Source organism: Trachypithecus francoisi, unplaced genomic scaffold, assembly GCF_009764315.1.
Source record: "Trachypithecus francoisi isolate TF-2019V2 unplaced genomic scaffold, Tfra_2.0 Lachesis_group20, whole genome shotgun sequence".
Taxonomy (NCBI): Eukaryota; Metazoa; Chordata; class Mammalia; order Primates; family Cercopithecidae; genus Trachypithecus; species Trachypithecus francoisi.
Window position 1 is genome coordinate 10439880 of NW_022681466.1, and position 18248 is coordinate 10458127.

At 52.5% G+C, this 18248-nt stretch overlaps 1 protein-coding gene across 5 annotated transcripts in view; it reads left to right on the forward strand.

Moving 5' to 3' along the window:
• The window catches only part of C1QTNF1 (C1q and TNF related 1), a 36266-nt gene that overhangs the window by 6556 nt on the left and 11462 nt on the right, over positions 1-18248 (forward strand). Inside the window, exons 1-2 of one of the 5 annotated variants that reach the window (XM_033182459.1) lie at positions 5529-5945; positions 7207-7321. The exons of 1 other annotated variant lie outside the window; for it this stretch is intronic. In XM_033182459.1, the coding sequence (XP_033038350.1) occupies positions 7306-7321 (16 nt within the window). In that variant the 5' untranslated portion in view covers positions 5529-5945; positions 7207-7305. Of the gene's footprint in view, positions 1-5528; positions 5946-7206; positions 7322-15553; positions 15771-18248 lie in introns of those variants that run through there. 3 more of the 5 variants (XM_033182462.1, XM_033182461.1, XM_033182460.1) reach the window with 3 other exon arrangements.

Sequence of the window (18248 nt, forward strand, 5' to 3'; positions counted from 1 at the left end):
ACACACGTGGGTCTTTGTCGGGGGGGCCTTCTATCATGTTGAACTAATACACTTGATCACATCTGTTCCAATACCAGTATCTTCATTATTATGTCTTTATAATAAGCCTTCCTATGAGGTAGGACAAGTCCCCTCCTACCCTATCCACCTTCAACCTTCTAGGATATTGAATGGAATTGCTTCGAATCTATAGCTTTACTGGGCGAGAACTGAGGTTTTTGTTTTTTGTTTTTTTAATAATATTGAGTCTTCTATCTAAGACCATGTTTTGCTTTTCCATTTCTTTGGATTTTCTTTAATGCTTTTCAGTAAGGGTTTGTAATTTTTCACTTCACCATATAGCTTGGAGATTGTTCCAGATCACATATAGAGAGCTGTTTATTCTCTAAAGAGCTTCATGGTGTTTCAATGTGTGGAATTTATTTTACCAGGCCCCTAATGATATCCTTTGAGGATATCTATGATCTTTTTATACTACAACAGTGCTTCAGAGGATATCCTTGAACTTACTTATTTGAGCACCATTCTAAATTTATCTGCAGGAGAAACTCCTAGAAGAAAGATTACCAGGTCAAAGGGTATTTGCATACTGTGAGCGAACACACCCTCCCTTCCAGAGAGGCTGTGCCATAAAATCACTCTCCTTAAGGTCAACAAATACCATCAGGCTTTCATTGGGTTTCCGTTCTCCTTGTCTCCTTTGCATTGTCAGAGACTTCACCATAGCCTCCTTTTGGAACTTCTCTTTAGTTTCTGTGGCTCTGCATAAAGGACAAGACATTCTTTATTGAATCATTCATTCATGTGTTGGCTTATGCATTTACTCACTCATTTCATAGTTAAGTGCTTGGAACTGGGGAGTCCACCAGGGGGCCCTCCTATCTTATTTATCAAGTAAAATATGGCCTAATCGTTCAGTATATGCCTGTCTCCATGTAACTGAAAGCATTCATTGCCAAAACAGGAGAGTAAATGTTCAGAGATGGGGAAACTGAGGCATGGGGAAATTGAATGGCTTGATAGAGTTGCAAGGCACACGTGTACATGGCCTCAGGGGAGACTTCTGTGGAAAGGCATGGCTTCCTCAGAGAGGGAACGCCCTTGCCCTCCTGGTTTTCCGCAGGTGTGAGGACCATAAAGAAACCTATTCACCTTGTCTGTCCTTGCAGCTGCCAGTCCTGATCTCCACCTGTCCCGAGCTGCTCAGAACGTGGGCAGTGCCATCCAGGAGTCACGAGCATGGGCCAATGGCCAGGGAGGCTAGATCTGTCTGCCAAGTTTCCACTTTTCCATCTTCGCAGCTTCTCCAAAGCTCTGTGGAGACTCTCCCCACTCCCACCCCTTGGCAGTGGGACGTCACCATCGGAGCCGGCTGGTTGCTACCCTTGGGAACAGAATTCAAACTCTGCAATACCAATCTCTGCCCTTGTGGGATGACTGGGCAGCCCGACCCAAAATAGTTGGGAAAGGCGGGATGTTAGGGCCGCGGTGGGAAAAATCACAGTGCTGCTAATGACATGCTGTGCTTATCTGGAACTGAGTGTCTTGCAGACTTTAACCGAGGTCACATTGCTTTTTCCAGCAATAACTAAACAGACCCAGCGAGTGGTGGTGACAGGCCCAGGGAGAGAGAAAGAATTACCAAATCGGGGAGGGCACAGAACATGCTGCCTCCCCTGCCAGGGGTTCCAGGAAATTCTTCTTCCCATTTTAGGACCTACCCTTGACTGAGAATATGGGTATTGGGAATATTCAGGAAGCCTGTAGGGGTTTTGATCCAGACACCCTGTGTAGATGTGAGCTCCTAGGGAGTTTTAGGATGGGTTTGGGGGGCTAAGAGAGAGACCTTGGGGAGGGGGCTCAGTCTTTCTGGAAGTTGGCTTTGACTTCTGACCCGTAATCTCAGGTCTAATGAAGTCCCCCAGGGCTGGTTTTTGGTTTTGAAATCTGTTGTTTTTGCCCAACAGGGAAGGATTTTGTCAAAGAGAAAACACGCTGCCTCTTGTTGCTTGGGGGCGCGTAAGGCTGGGATGGAAGAAAATCAGCCACTCTACAAGGACATCTCTTGCTTGCCAAAGTTTCCATCTTTCCTGCTTACAATTACAAAGCAGAGGTGAAGTTGATGACAAAGAGCATTAAGAACCTGGCATGCTCTCTATTTGGGATTTTTTTTTTTTCATTTTATTGAGGACTAGCTTGTATTCTCTGGGAGCTGGCCTTGTGAGTCTTTGCCCATCGCCTGCTGCCTTGAGTTGTGAGCCAAGATGGCGGCACCTAACGTGTGCTCAGACCTCAACTCCTATTCTCTGGAATTTCCCAGGCCTCCGAGCCTTGGGTCTCACACAATATCTTGGGAAACCCCAGACTCTCTTTGTTACATTTGATACCACTCCTCCCTATCCCCAGTTTCTGCCTCAAGGAAAATGAGTAATCTCTTTTCTAATCTCCTCCTTCCCTGCTGTTCCCAAGAGGGAAGGAAGATTATACTTGTAATAATGGTAGTTGCATTGAGCACTGTGTCTGCTCCACCAACCTTTTTATTAATCGTGTGAGAAACTACAGGTTCACAATCACTTCTCCCAAATCCCTGAAATGCAAAAACTCTGAAAACTTAGTTTTCCTCTAAATTTGGCACACACAAATTTGACAGAACAATGTGACTTGAACTGTCCTGAGACTGTGGATGGCTTGCTTTCATCCCACTGCAGAATATTCAAGTGTTTGATGAAGGTGCACCGCCCAGAGCCCACTGGGTAAGATGCTCTGTGGGATATTTGCACCTAACTCTGAACACATCTGACCTCCTTGGCTCCAGATAAGAGACCCTGGACCTATCTCTGCTTTATAGATAAGGAAACTAAGGCCCACTGAAGTCTGGTAGCATCCCCAGGCTGCCTCAAGGTAGGTCAGAGCCAGGACAAGGCCTCCTAGTAGGATGAGCCAGGTGCAGCTGGAAGAGATGACCAGCCTTCTTTCTACAACTCAGCTGTCTTTCTACAACTTTGCACTATATTAGGCCTCTGAGTTCTGTCTTGGAATTATGTTAAAGATAACTGTTTTCCAGTTCTTCAACACCAAAGCCATCTTGGATGGGGTAAAGAGAAAGAATAAATCTCCCATCATCCATAACTTTTTTTTTTGAGATGGGGGTCTTGCTTTGTTGCCCAGGCTGGAGTGCAATGCCACGATCAGGGCTTACTGCAGCCTTGACCGCCTGGGCTCAAGGGATCCTCCCACCTCAGCCTCCTGAGTAGCTGGGACTACAGGTGTGTGCTGCCAAGCCCAGCTAATTGTTTTATATTTTGTAGAGACAGGATCTCACTATATTGCCCAGGCTGGTTTCAAACTCCTGGGCTCAAGCGATCCTCCCACCTCGGCCTCCCAAAGTGCTGGGATTATAGGTGTGAGCCACCACACCCAGCCCATCATCCGCATCTCTTTCTCTTTTGAGTTGTGTGTCCAGCTTTGTGAATTCTGGTATCTGTCCAGGACTTCCCTTAGTCTGAGGCTCCCAGACAGGGCAATAAGGAGCCTTCTTTTTTTTATTTTTTATTTTTACTTTTTTTTTTTTTTGAGATGGAGTCTTGCTCTGTTGCCCAGGCTGGAGTGCAGTGGTGCGATCTCGGTTCACTTGCAACCTCTGACTCCTGGTTCAAGTGATTCTCCTGCCTCAGCCTCCCAAGTAGCTGGGATTACAAGTGCTCACCACCACATGCCCAGCTAATTTTTGTATTTTTAGTCGAGATGGAGTTTCACCATATTGGCCAGGATGGTCTCGATCTCCTGATCATGTGATCCGCCCACCTCAGCCTCCCAAAGTGCTGGGATTACAGGCGTGAGCCACTGCCCCCGGCAACAAGGAGCCTTCTCATTGCATTGAGGGAGTCCTTAGCTCATAAGAGTTCTAGAAAGGCCCAGATTCTCTGAAATATGGACGAAGGTCTCATAAGGGCTGCAAAAAATGCTGTTGTTTTCTCTGGTATCCCTGCACCAAGGGCTATTTGAGGACAGAGTAACTAAGGAAAGTTCAATCCATGTGCTAGGCCTTGCTCCTGGTGACTGGGAAACTTCCTCATGTCACTTACAGGAATGGAGACAAGCTTATCTCTGGCTTTTCCTGGATCAATAAGCAACCCGGGATGTAGGTTTTGCCAAGCCTCAGACATGTATGCCAAGAACACAAGCAACTCCTGATCTTCTAAGCCTAGCAGAGGCTGCATCTCTAGTTGGTTAAGTAGTGTTGACTTCATATCCTCGTTGTGTGTGTCCTCAGAGTTCCCCCAGATGCTGGAGGCCTGGCAGCCTTTCTCCCTGTATTCACAGGAGGGGTTGGCGTACCCAGTCAGGGCCTCTGTGGAATGGCTGTTGGGTGCCTCACCTGCCCAGAGGCCTCTCCTTCTGTTCTCATCTCCATTCGTCCTCAGCTCTACCCGAGTGCTGGCCTTGCCCAACCTGGAGCAAGGCAGCGGGCATCAAGCTTGCACCCTCTTCTTCCTCTCCCTTTTGATTCTTTTCATCTGTCCAGTTGTTGGTGCAGCGGATGGGAGGACACTCCAGGCAGGGAAAGGTGAGACCTCTTAGTTTTGCTCTGAGTGTCCCAGTCAGCATCCCCGTTTTCACATCTCCTGTTTGGCCAGAGACAGACTGTCACAGGAGTGATAACAAAACAAAAAAAATCCAGCTACAGCACGGAGGTAAGGGGCCACTCGGAGAGAACAGGGCAGAGCAGGGAGAAAAGAAGCAAAAGGGGGAACGCTGTTATCATCAGAGCAGACTTCTGCTTCTCTGGCCAAATCCTTCCCCTGCTGGTGATATGGTAGGTTTCCAGAGCAAGCGGGGCTGACGCAGAGTCTAGGGATGGAGACTGGGCCCCAAGCAGGGCCAGCTCTGGCGCAGCCCGGATCAGGGATCAGGATGGGAGGGCAGCCTATGGGCCTTGTTCAGAAAAAATATTTGTGTATGATTGAGAAAATGTCAGGTTTTCGTATCAAGGGATGAGAGGCCTGATAGAGATTGAGGAGTGCTTCCAGCCACCTCTGGCCCACCACTGTACTCTGTGCTATTCTCTGGAAAATGGAAACCTTCCGGGCAGGGGCTCCTTCCTAACCTTTAGGTCACAGAGCTCTCAAGACCCTGAACGAAACAGTGGACCATCACCAACAAAACAGCGCGCACACACACACACACACACACACAATTTGGCATTTTGTTATGGGGGCTCACAGATTCCCCCAAACCTGTCTGAGTCCTCTATGATGCATGGGTGTCTCAGGTCTGCCACTGTTCGGAGACCTGACCCGTCGGGGTTGGCTACAGGGGATCCCTGAGGCCTTGGAGACCATCCCTCTGCTACCAAGTGACTAGGAGCGCTCAGCCTTGCTGGGCACCCGCATTCTGTGGGGGGCATCCTCGTTCAGGGCTCGCAGCCCCTCCGCCTCTGGACGGACCTCCAGACTCACGGAATCGGCCCCACCCCCACTCTCAGTCTGGCGGGCTCCCCAGGGGGCCAGGAGGAGGCGGCCGCTGGATTTCCCTGCGGCGCGGCGCGGGGCACACACGGTTAATCCTCCGCGGCTGCTGTTTGGACGAAAAGCGCTGGGGGTGTTGGAGGCTCCTCGCTGCTCACATCTGGCTGGGCTTCGCTGCTTGCGCGTCTATCCCACTTTCTTCGTCTCTTCCTTTACTTTCGAGAAACCGCGCTTCCGCTTCTGGTCGCAGAGACCTCGGAGACCGCGCCGGGGAGACGGAGGTGCTAGGGGGAGACCCGTGGCTGCTCGCACCGCCCCCCACCCTCCTCTTCTGCACCGTGGTCCCCCGGAGGACCTTCTCCCCCGCTCTGTCTCCTTCGGCGAGACTGTGCGTCGCCCCGGACCTGGCCGGGAGGAGGCTTGGCCGCCGGGAGATGCTCTAAGAGCCGCGCGGGAGGAGCGGCCGGCGGGACGGAGGTAGGTGGCCGAGCCGGGGAACCCAGCGCCGCCCCGCCCCTGTCCTCGTGGCTTCAGCCTGGTGGCCAGGGCGGGGATGGCAGACACCTGGGCCAGGACGGACGGGGAGCGCCGTAGGAGGGGCCGGGTTGGCGGCGGTGGCGCAGGGGCAGAAAGACCCGGGGTTTCGGGGACAGCCCTGGCGGCCGGCTATGGCTCAGCCCCCGCCATAGGCGCCTCTGCGCAGGGGGGTCGTGATGGTCCCAGATCTCCCTGACTGTGGAGAAGCCAGACTCTTCTGCACATGGATACTAACGGGAGTAATTGCACCTTCCCCCCAGATTTTTGTGGGGTGTTTATCTTGCTTCACTGTTCTCTGGTGCCTTTCTGAGGGTGTGGATGGAAGAGGAATGGTACAGCTCGCAGCTGCACCTAGTGGGCATGACTTCACCCCACTGCATGTCACCGGCACCACCTGACCGCCGGGTCTGTCCAGTCCTGTCTGTGCCCAACCTGGATCCTTCATGGAATAGGAAGCGCTGACTTTGACCCTCGCATCTGACAGCCTTGGTGTCTTGGAGGGGGTCCAGCTTGGGCAGGAAAAAACAATGTTGCTTCCCCGGGGCCCTCTTGGGAAGCTAAGCTGCCTATGCCACTGGGAGTGGCCCCTGGCCTGGGGCTGGAGCATCTGAGCCGCCTGGGAGTTCTGGCCAGGGCTTCTCCTCCGGTGCAGATGTGGTCCCCACTGTTAACCCGGGCCTGGCGGGGTCCAGTTCCCGGGCCATACTCTTCCAGCCCCAGAAAGCCAGATTATCTTCTATGAACCCTTGGGCCGACTCATCCCTGCTTGGGAGGGAGGGAGGAAGCCGCCCCCCTCTGTGAGGTGTTCCTGACTCTTCTACCCCACCTAGTTTCTAGGAAAGGAGGTAACATGACATGCTGGGAGCTTTCTGGTCCTGAGCTTTGAACATGAGAAATGCCGTGAGAAACTGTTTTCTCCTCCGCTGGCCACTTCGCGGCCCCAGGGGAGCATGTGACGTCCTTACAGGCTGCCCGGCCTCTGCTTTTTATAGTGCTGGAAAGTACACGCTGCCTGGCAGGCCGTGCAGCCATGAACAGCCACAGATAGACGCACTTGGCTGTTGTGTGTGCTGCAGGGAGCGGGAGGACCTGCTTCAGGACGCCTGTCCAGCACCTGCCAACCAGGGAGGAGGGAACCAAGACAGGGAGATGGGAGCTGAGGGCTGAGGACAAGCGGAAGCTTCCCCACCCTCCCTCTTAGACCTGTGGAGCTGGAGAGGCCCCTAGAGACCACCCAGCAACAACAGTGGCACTCATCTTCATCATCTTCATCATCATCATCTTCATCATCATCATCATCATGATGTTAGCCACAGGTTTGTGTGTCTGCTTCTCACATGGCAGGTGCTGAACATTATATTAATAATTATAATAGTTATTATAATAGTTAATTCTCAACACTTCTATCAAGGGAACTCTCACTTGCAGGAAGAGCAGAGTTGCAAAGCTCAAGAGGCTCACAGCTTGCCTGAGGTCCTAGAGACAGGGATGGAGAACTCCAGACTCCAATCTGTGTCTTTATCCCAAGTGCGCTGTATGCTGCTTCTTCTTCTTCTTCTTTTTTTTTTTTGAGACAGTGTTTCGCTTTTGTCACCCAGGCTGGAATACAAGGCCAAATCTCGGCTCACTGCAACCTCTGCCTCCCAGGTTCAAGTGATTCTCCTGCCTCAGCCTCCCAAGTAGCTGGATTAGAGGCGTGTACCACCACGCCTGGCTAATTTTGTATTTTTAGTAGAGATGGGGTTTCTCCATGTTGGTCAGGCTGGTCTCAAACTCTTGACCTCAAGTGATCCACCAGCTTCAACCTCCCAAAATGCTGGGATTACAGGAGTGAGCCACAGCGCCTGGCCTCTAGGGCGTATACTTTTAACCTTCCTATCTGGCGTTGGGAACATGGTGCTCAGCGGGCCAAACTGAGGCTGGGAACTACTCTCTGCCAGCTGCCAATGAAGAATGCCCAGGGGCAGGAAGGACACAGGTCTGCTACCCAGGGACTCTCGACTTTTCCTCCTGCCTCCCTCTCCTCCTGCCTCCCTCTCCTCCTTTTGTGTCGCCAAGGGTGGTGTCCCCAGTGAGTGTGTTCAGGGAGGCAGGAAGCCCTAGGTGGGTGCTCTGCGGCCACAGGACACCACTGCCCCTCCCCGGCAGGTGCAGCCAGCTGGCAAGGGATGTCCTCCCAAGTGGGAGCAGAGAAAGCCCAAGCTGTCCCAGGAAGGCCGCGGGTTCCCTCCTTGTTCCTAGGAAGTGACCCCCCTGTTCAGGGCAACCAGGACAACAGAGTGTTTTTGGAACATGCTCCTTTCTGTTCTTCTTCCTGGTGCCTCCCCCCAGCTGTAATTAGCATGACTCATAAACCAAATATTCTGGCATTGAACTTTGGTCATCAAAACAAAGATGAAAAGGATTTCGTAGATACAGTTGTGCGCGGGGCCTGGAGCTTCCCGTTTGTGTCTTGTTCTGATGGCTCCCAGTTCCTGGGATCGGGGGCTGTGGCTCAGGTTCCAGAACCTTAGGGAAGGGGCGGGGGTGATGGATACCAGGAAGGGCAGGAAGAAGGAGCAGGTTACACCATCCCCTGGACAGTCCCACCTCTGCCTGACAATCAGTAGCCTCTAGAGATTGAGTGGGGGCACTACCTTGTGGGCCACAGATTGATTGAGTGCCCCTCAAGTGGGGGCACTACCTTGTGGGCCACAGGTTGATTGAGTGCCCCTCAAGTGGGGGCACTACCTCGTGGGCCACAGGTTGCCATTTCCCCTGTTAACCTGCTGAAAATGGCCTGCTGGTGTCACATGGCACAAGGCAGCTCTCTGGACAGGACCCTGCCCCGCTGACCCCTTCACGCAGGCTGAGAACTCCCTACCCACTTGAGAGTGCAGTCTGGAGGAAACAGCGATGCCAGCTCAACAATGTGTTTCTTTCAGGCTCTCTTGGGGCAGCCCAGCAAGCTGCTCTTATGAGCCGAGGATCCTTGGGGTCCTGTCCTGGGGTCTATGCTGAGGTCCTTGCCTGGAAGGGCCAGTCCTGAGCTTAAGCAGGGACGTGCAGGAGCAGGGCATGCTCACTCCTTTCTTCCTTCCCGAGCCCCGCAGTGAGATACTCCAGCTGCCTCCGCTGCAGCCTCTGGTTCTCCCGGTGAAGCATGTGGTGTGAGCAGGAAGGGAGGGGGAAGGGGCTTCGGGGCCATGTGGGAAGGATCTTTATCTCTGGGTCCTTGTCAAGGTCACGGCTGTGTGACACTTGTGCTGGGGTGATATGAGTGGCTTTTGGCACATCAGCACCCCTCCAGCTGCCTGTTTTTGCCCACACTTGATTTCCAGAGCTGGGCTTGGCATCTGAATATGGTTCAAAGGGGGATAGTCTCTGGCAGGGGCACGGGGGCCCCCACAGTCCCCACTGTACACTGGGGCACCCCATCTTGCCTCTGAGGCTCCCTGGAGCTAAGCCCTTCTCCAGCCTCAGACGGGGCTGGCACAGACTGCAGGCCCCTCCCTGGGCCCCCATCCTGTCCAGGACGGCTGTCGGGACGGCTGTGGCTGGGACTGTGTCTGCCCATCTCCCTGGCTCCTGTAGGAATTTTCCTTGACACGAGACAGAGTAGAGAGCAGGAGACGGCAGGCAGGGAGGCAGGAGTCGAGGGGAGGAGGAGAAGAGGCAGACGGGCCGGTGGGGCATGGGGAAGTCAAGTTCTTGGTGCCCTGTGCTGGCTCAAATGTTGCTCTTGGCCACGGCTAAAGCCATACTTGGTGGAATGCCCCAAACCCTATGCTTTGGGTTGTACCCATCCCCCTCAGCAAGACATCTGGATGCCAGCCGCCCTCTGCCCTGGGGAGCAGGGAAGGAAAAGGGCCGCGCCTGGGAAAGCTGCCAGCCCTGGGTGGGTTCGAGGTGGATGTAGGTCAGAAGGTGGGCAGGGCCCCCCATCTCTGCCCACAGGTTCCTGGGCCGGTCTTCAGAGCTGGGGACAGAGGTGTGTTCAGAAAACGCTTGGACCCTTTCAACTTGTAGAGTCTAAAGTGAGAGATGGAAGGATCTGGGTGGGTTAGGGGGTGACCACAGGTCTCTCGCGTCTCCTGGCATTCAGGGGAGCCACCTCCTCCGTGAAAGGATAATGATGAGGTCAAGACTCATGGTTCTGTGGGTCCTCCCTGTGTGGTGCATGAACTCAGATTCCTTTGCAACCCAGAGCTCGGGTCTGCTTCTGCCCATTAGAGGGCACTGGCCGGGAGAGAAAATCATCTGTATCCCTGCACGTGGGCCTTTCTGTCCCTTCTTCAGAGCTGCCCAGCATGCTGGTCTCTCTTCACGCTACAAAAGCAGTGCCCTAAAAATGCGCATCCAATGGGCCACACTGCCCAAGCCCCTCACATTTTAAGGTGTGCGTGTGTATGTTCCTGGTGAGCCCATGCCTAAATCCAAAGGAATGAAACTCCAGTGGTGTCTTTTAAGATGCCAGCAGGCTGGCACCAGGGATATCTTAGCACCTTGCATCAAGGACGATGGTTACCCTGGTGCCTGGTACCATACCTGGCATGTAGTGGGCGTCCAGTAATCCTCTGTTGAATGATGAACGCAAGGGCTCAGCCGCTGGATACAGTCCTCAAAGCCAAAGACTGCTGCAGCTGTTCCACCTGGACACAAGTAAGCAAATCGGTGGGTACCATAACCCAACTCTCACAACTCATGAGAGCAGCTTGCTGGGCTGCCCCAAGAGAGCCAGCGGGTGGGAATGGTTGCTGCACCATGACTTGGGAGGAGGAGGAGCCTATGCCCTCTGGCATCTTTCTGGCCCCCCCTCGGAGTGACGTGTAATGTGCTTTGCTGTCGGACACACCTGGGTCTAATCTGAGCTCCAGCACCTCCCCACTGTGGAACCTGGGGCAGGTGGCTCCATCGCTCTGAGCCTGTTTGCGCATTCTAAGGATCAGGTATTCTAAGGATCAAGCTCAGTGGTGTAAGGAAGGCACCATGCCCAGAGCCTGGCTCTCAGTGGTGGCTTTTCAAGGGTAGCAGGGCTTTGTCAATGTTGATAAACATTGGGCTACTCCTAGGTCCAGGAACATGCCAGCCATTGCACATCACGCACAGGGTGGGCTGAGGACTGGGTTCCGTTTCCTTGTTTCATGGCTGCAGGCCGCTGGCCCTACTCGGGCAGCCTCCTTCAACAGCAAGGGCCAAAGACAAAGCCCCTCACTGCTAGGAAACAGGTTCTCTCTGGCTCGCATAATTCCAGCCTGGATGAAGCACCACCCTGCTGGGCTCCCTACCACCTGTGCCATTCCTGGTCCTAACACATCCCATACCATAGCTGCTGGGGACTTTACCGCCTAAGGAAGGGGCTTCTTGTTTCATTTGTCCCGAGAATCCAGCTCCCTGCCGGGTATGTAGTAGACACTCAATAAACACCTGTTGAACAAATGAGCAAAAGAGCGTGAGACTTCAGCACTAGGTCAACTTATATTCCCCGTGCTTCCGCTTGAGCCTTAAACGACGCAGCATCACAAGCCCTCTTTTCTCCCCATCCTACTCTTCTATGCATCTAGTCGAGTTTCCTGGAACAAACAAAATGCTCCCTTAGTCCCCAGGGTGGGGCTTATTTGTCATTTTTCAAAGTGGAAAATAATGTGTACTTACTGTGAAAAAGAACATGACTGTTACAGGGGAAAGAAACAGAGAGGCCAACATAAGAAAATGGTAAGCATCTGTGTTTTCACCACTGCAGATAATCGCTGTTGGCAGCCCGGTGGGTGGCCTTTGGGTCTTTGTGGTTGTGTGTGTGTGTGTGTGTGTGTGTGTGTGTGTATGTGTGTGCATGTATGTGCATGTATGTGTGTGTGTCTGCATGTTTTCAACCTGCATTTTCAAAACTCATTACTGCTTTACAAACTTTCTTTCTTTCTTTCTTCTTTCTTTCTTTTTCTTTCTCTTTCTTTCTTTCTTTTCCTTCCTTCCTTCTTTCCCTTTCTTTCCCTCTCTTTCTTTCTTTTCTTTCCTTCCTTCCTTCTTTCTTTCTTTCCTTTCTTTCTTTCTTTCTTTCTTTCTTTCTTTCTTCTTTCTTTCTTTCTTCTTTCTTCTTTCTTTTCTTTCCTGTCTTTCTTTCCTTCTCTTTCTTTCCTTCTTTCTCTCTCTCTTCTTCCTTCCTTCTTTCTTTCTTTCTTTCTTTCTTTTTTTGAGACAGAGTCTCGCTGCATTGTCCAGGCTGCAGTGCAGTGGTGCGAGCTTGGCTCACTGCAATCTCCAGCTCCTGGGTTCAAGTGATTCTCCTGCCTCAGCCTCCTGAGTAGCTGGGATTATAGGCACGTGCCACCACATCCAGCTAATTTTTGTATTTTTTAGTAGAGACGGGGTTTTACCCTGTTGGCCAGGCTGGTATTGAACTCCTGACCTCAAGTGATCCACCTGCCTCGGCCTCCCAAAGTGCTGGGATTACAGGCATGAGCCACTGCGCCCAGCCCAAACATCTTTCCGTGTCAGTAAATACTTACCTATTTACAGAGACTCCTAACTGGTGCTGCTGGCTGATTCTGACCCCCCCGATCCCTCCATATCACTTATTTAAATGTCTTTAGAAGGAGCACGTTTCCTGGTCTGCCACAATCCCCATCCCTCCCTATTGCTGAGTTCGCCACTCTCATCAACCACCTCGTTTTTCTAATTTCCATCATATGGACGCACTGTAAATTATTTGTTTTTTTTTTTGAGATGGAGTTTCACTCTGTCACCCAGGCTGGAGTGCAGTGGTGCTATTTCACCTCATTGCATCCTCGCCTCCCAGGTTCAAGCAATTCTCCTGCCTCAGCCTCCCGAGTAGCTGAGATTACAGGCATGTGCCATACCTGGCTAAATTTTGTATTTTTAGTAGAGACAAGGTTTCACCACGTTGGCCAGGCTGGTCTTGAACTCCTGACCTCAGGTGATCTGCCTGCCTCAGCCTCTCAAAGTGCTGGGATTACAGGCGTGAGCCACTGCACCCAGCCATGTATTTCATTAGACCGTCTTCCTGGACATGTAGGTGGTTTGTAACCTTGGTGAATGGAGGCAGTGGTTTCATCTCTTTGAAACAGTAGGCTTTCTGAGTGCAGATAAGAGGAGCATTTCTGGGGAAGATGGCTACCTGGCAGTCAGCATTCTGGTGACAGTGGTGTACCTTGGATCTCTGTGTCCCCAGCTGGAGTTAGAGAGAGATTTGGACAGAGTTGTGGCTGGGGCGTGTCATCTTTGGCTCTGTACTTGGGATTGATTGAAGGTGAAGGGAGCGTTGGAGCCCTGCTGAGAGTTAGACACCGGATGCTGGTAATGCCTGAGAAATGAGATGTGGCCCCCATTTCCCAGGGGCTTGGAGTTGTGGGGACAGGAAGAGGAAACCAAGGACCGTAGACTGGTTCTTCCAGATGCTGGGGGAGGGGCACCTACAGCACACCCGGGTCTGGGCAACTTCCTGGAGGAGGTGGCCTCAGGCTGAGCTCTGGAGAATACACGATGGAGAAGGTGGAGGAGAAATGGGCATCCAGACAGAGGAAAGAGCGTGTGCCAGAGGACGAGACCTCGCGTGTGACCTGTTAGGGACTGAGTGGCTCCAGGGAGCTGGAGTGAAGGGGTCTCATGCGGTGTGGGGAAGGGCCAGATGGAAACGCTCAGGGCTTACTCCTTCCTTTATTGGCATAGGAAGCCCTCGGAGCCAGGGGTGGCATTCAGATTTGCGTTTTTCAAAGCTGCCTCTGGAAGCAGTGTGGGAGACAGATGGGAGGCAGAAAACCAGCCAGGACTGGGGAAGAAGTGATGGAGAGGAGAGGAGACCTGCAGGGGGTTGGCGATGGATGAAATGTGGCGGGTGCAAGGAAGGTGGCATCCAAGCGGCTTGCAGGCTTCTGGCCCGGGACTCTGCGTGATGGTGTGCATTGCTTTCACCAAGCTGCAAGCCACAGGAGGAGAAGCCATTGTGGTGAGGATGGGGGAGAAGGGGATGAGTTAATTGGGGGCTTAAAAGCCTTGGGGCAGAGCAGCCCGGTGCGGTGGCTCACACCTGTAATCCCAGCACTTTGGGAGGCCGAGGTGGGTGGATCACCTGAGGTCAGGAGTTCGAGACCAACCTGGCCAACATGGCAAAACCCCATCTCTACTAAAAATACAAAAATTAGCCGGGTGTGGTGCAAATGCCTGTAATCCCAGCTACTTGGGAGGCTGAGGCAGGAGAATCGCTTGAGCCCGGAAGGGGGAGGTTGCAGCGAGCCAAGATTGTGCCATCGTACTCCTGTCTGGGCGACAAGAGCAAAACTCCATCTCAAAAAAAAAGAAAAAAAAGAAAAGAAGTCTTAGTGCAGAGCAAAGAGGAGGTGCTCAGCAGACAACTGCTTATGTGGGTCTAGACCAGTGCTGCCCGGCAGAACCTTCAGCGGTGATGCAAGGTGCTAAGAGCTGCGCTGTGTAGTATGGCAGCTATGGCAGCTGCTAGTCACGGGAGCACTTAAAATGTGGCTCCGGTGACTGAGAACTGGACGTTTCACCTTGTTTAACTGACAGCCCCACGTGGCTCGTAGCCACTGTGTTGACTTAAACATTTGCAAGCCCAGGTCTCAGCAGCCAGGTCAGTGGTGGGGACGTGGACTGGGGCATTGTCAGCTGAAGATGTGGTGTGGACCAGGACAGGCAGAAAGAGGTCAGGTGCGGTGGCTTCACGCTGATAATCCTACCCGTTTTAGGAGGCCAAGGTTGGAGGATTGCTTGAGACCAGCCTGGGAAACATAGCGAGACCCTGTCTCTAAAACAATTTTTTTTTTTTAAATTAGCTGGATGTGGTGGCATGCGCTTGTAGTTCCAGCTACCCCAGGAAGCTGAGATAGGAGGATCATTTGGGTCCAGGGGTTTGAAGCTGCAGTGAGCCATGATTGTACCACTGCACGCCAGCCTGGGTGACAGAAGGAGACCCTGTCTCCTAAATAAATAAATAAATAAATGTAGCAGAATTAGGAGCAAGAGGAGCTGCGAACTGAGGAACAGCCATGGAGAGCACCGGTCTTCGGGGGTTGATCAGGAAGGCTAAACACTGGAAGACAGTGTGGGCCAAGCCCCAGGGCTGAAGAAGAGGGCGGTCGACATTGGCAGATGCTTACAGGGAGCACCAAAGAGGAATGCAGAAGGTGTTGGGTACTACGAGGGTCGTGGGTGATCGCAGCCGAACAGTCGGGGCGGGGCCGGCAGGAGGCGGGCCAGTGGGATGCTGTGCTGATTATATTCCTGACCTAGAGGCCCCAGGCTGGGGACAAAGCCCTGTCTTATGCCAGGCTTCCTCGGGAGCTGCCTGGAAAATGCTGGGGCTTGTCCAGGCCCCAGATAACCAAAGACGTCCGTGCTGCTTGTAAAGGGCTGGGTGCGGTGGGGCACCAGGCCATAGAATTCCCAGGTTCTTTCTTCCCTCTGTCTTGGGAGCGGTCAGCCCCCGAGGGCGTCCCCGCTGCTGGTTCTGGGGAAGTGGGCGACGGGCCAGGCCACCTGCAGAGTGGGCCAAGGGCAGCTGTTGGTGCCTCTCCTCTCTCACACGGTTCTCAAAGCAGGGGCAAGCCTGCCGCCCGAGGCCTTCCAGCTGGGAGGTGAGCTGAGGACAGCTGCTCTACTCAAGGAAATCTTTGTTTCCACTGGGACGGAATCGGAGCTCTGGAGGCTGGGCTGGCCAAGCACCCTGAAGGCCTGATGCCTGGCAGCTCATGCAGCCTCCTTGTTTGCAGGGCCTGGGCGAAAATTTACACTGAGTCCCACTCTTTGCTCCAGGTGAGTCCTTCCTGGTCAAGGTACAGTTGTGGGAGGCAGATGCTTTAGGATGGGAGAATTCTTGGCCTGTCTTCGCTTCACTTTTTTGTCCCAAGCCAGACTTCATTCCCATCCAGGGAAGAGGAAACTGTTGCTAATGAACTCGCAAGTAGCCCTGGAAGAGTCTGTATTCATCCCTGGACTTGGGCTTTGGAAGTAACCAAATAAACATCTAAGCCTTAAAAACAAACCCTCCTTCTGCAAGACAGGGGGCAGCTTTCTGGAAATGGGAGAGAGGGAGATTGAGAGAGGAGATAGGCTCCAGGATCCAGCATCTCTCAGGAAGAGGGGTTGCTCGCCGCCATCTGGCCAGAATTCCTTCCATAAGGGACCCCCATCCACCACCAGGTTGAGGGGAAGAAGGAGAGTGTGAGATTAGTGGCGGCAGTGCAATTATAGCAGGGAACATTAGCTATTAAATGGGCTTCTAGAAGAGGTAAACACACGTCACTCATCAAATGGGAGCCACTCTGCCCACCTCCTGCCCATCACCAGAGGAGTTTCGTCAATGGGCAATTAGTGTGATGAATGGCTTCTGGCGGGAAGGAAAGGGCTATGAGCAGATGTCACCTGTCAGAAGGACACCCCAACGTGGCACCTTCCTCTTTCTTGGCGCCCCAGTACCTGAGTCCTCTTGCAACAACAGGAGAGCTCTATGCTTCTCAACAGGAGAATTCTACTGATGTCAGAGCCGAGGGGGAGTGGACTCAGGGCTTCTCTTCTGGTTGGGAGGATTCTGGGGATGTTCCAAAGGTGGCAGGAGGGAGTGGCACGAAGGGGTGGTGATGGCTGAGGGGCCATTGAGGCTGTGTAGAAACCAGGAGTGTTTGGGTGCTGGGCTGAATCGTATTCTTTTTTTGAGACAGAGTCTTGCTTTGTTGCCCAGGCTGGAGTGCGGTGATGCGATCTTGGCTCAGTGCAACCTCTGCCTCCCAGGTTCAAGCAATTCTCCTGCCTCGGCCTCCTGGGTAGCTGGGATTATAGACACACACCACTGCTCCCAGCTAATTTTTGTATTTTTAGTGGAGACGGGGTTTCACCACGTTGGCCAGGCTGGTCTCGAGCTCCCGGCCTCAAGTGATCTGCCCACCTCAGCCTTCCAAAGTGTTGGCATTACAGGCGTGAGCCACCATACCTGGCCTGAATCCAGTTCTTGAACTGGAAACCACTAGGTGTAGGATAAAGTCCTATCTTATGCGAAGCTTCCCTGGGAGAAGAATGTAAACTAGGGGGAAGCGGGGTGGGCAATATCCAGACCCTGGAAAAGGCAGACAAAGATGCTTGTCTTGGGTGGACTGAGGTCTGGGGGACAGTGGAGCCCCTGGAGGGCATCTGATACAGGCACAGGGTAGGAGGGAGAGTTTGCCTCTAGGAGCTATTCAAGCAGGCTGGGGATGGATGAGATACGGTTGCTTGAGAGGAAAGGGTCTAAATGCCTCCCAGATTTCTGGCCTGCTGTTTGTTCACAGTTATTGCTTCCTCCCCAGTGGCTTCATTTTAATCTAGAACAGAGCTGTCCAACAGAACTTTCTGCAATGATTGAAATGTTCTATACTTTCCAACATGGTAACCACTAGCTACATGTGGCTTTTTATTTTTAAGACAGGGTCTTGCTCTGTTGCCCAGGCTAGGGCACAGTGGCAAGGTCGTGGCTCACTACAGCCTCAACCTCCTGAGATCAACCAATCCTCCTGCCTCAGCCTCCAGAGTAGCTGGGACTACAGGTGCACACCACCATGCCTGGCTAATTTTTGCATTTTTTTGTAGAGATGGGGTCTCGATATATTGCCCAGGCTGATCTTTAACTCCTGGGCTCAGGCGACCCTCCCACTTTGGCCTCCCAAGGTGCTGGGATTACAGATACGAACCATGGTACCTGGCCTACATGTATTAATAGTTATTGAATGCTTGAAATGTGGCTAGTGTAGCTGAAGAACAGAATTTTGAATTTTCTTTCATTTTAATTAATTCAAATTTAAATAGCCACACATAGCAGCCACTGTACCGGACACTACAGTTCTAGAATGTTACCCAGTTAGCATTTTAATTCAACATGTGTTACTCTGTCTTGAGCTATAATTGGGTACGTGTCTGTTTCCTTCACTAGCCTGTTATGTTCTTGAGGTCAGGGAATAGATTTAATTTATGGTTGAATCACTTCCTCCCAAGCCCTTGCACAATGCCATGCAAATCATGGGCATTCAGTAAACCCAGCCTGTGTTAGATTGTCAGCTGAGAGGGCAGCTTGGACGTGTCTGCCAAGGCTCCTTCCAATTCAAGGAGATTATAGGCCTCTTGCCTCTCAGAACAGCTGCTCACCTGATGAGGATTAAGAAAAAGGAAAACGGTGTTTACAGAATGCTTTTGTCAAAAGGCCCTGCGCTGGGTAGAGCGTCAGGACAAAACCCAGGCACACGGTCCCAGAACTTCAGAGGTCCG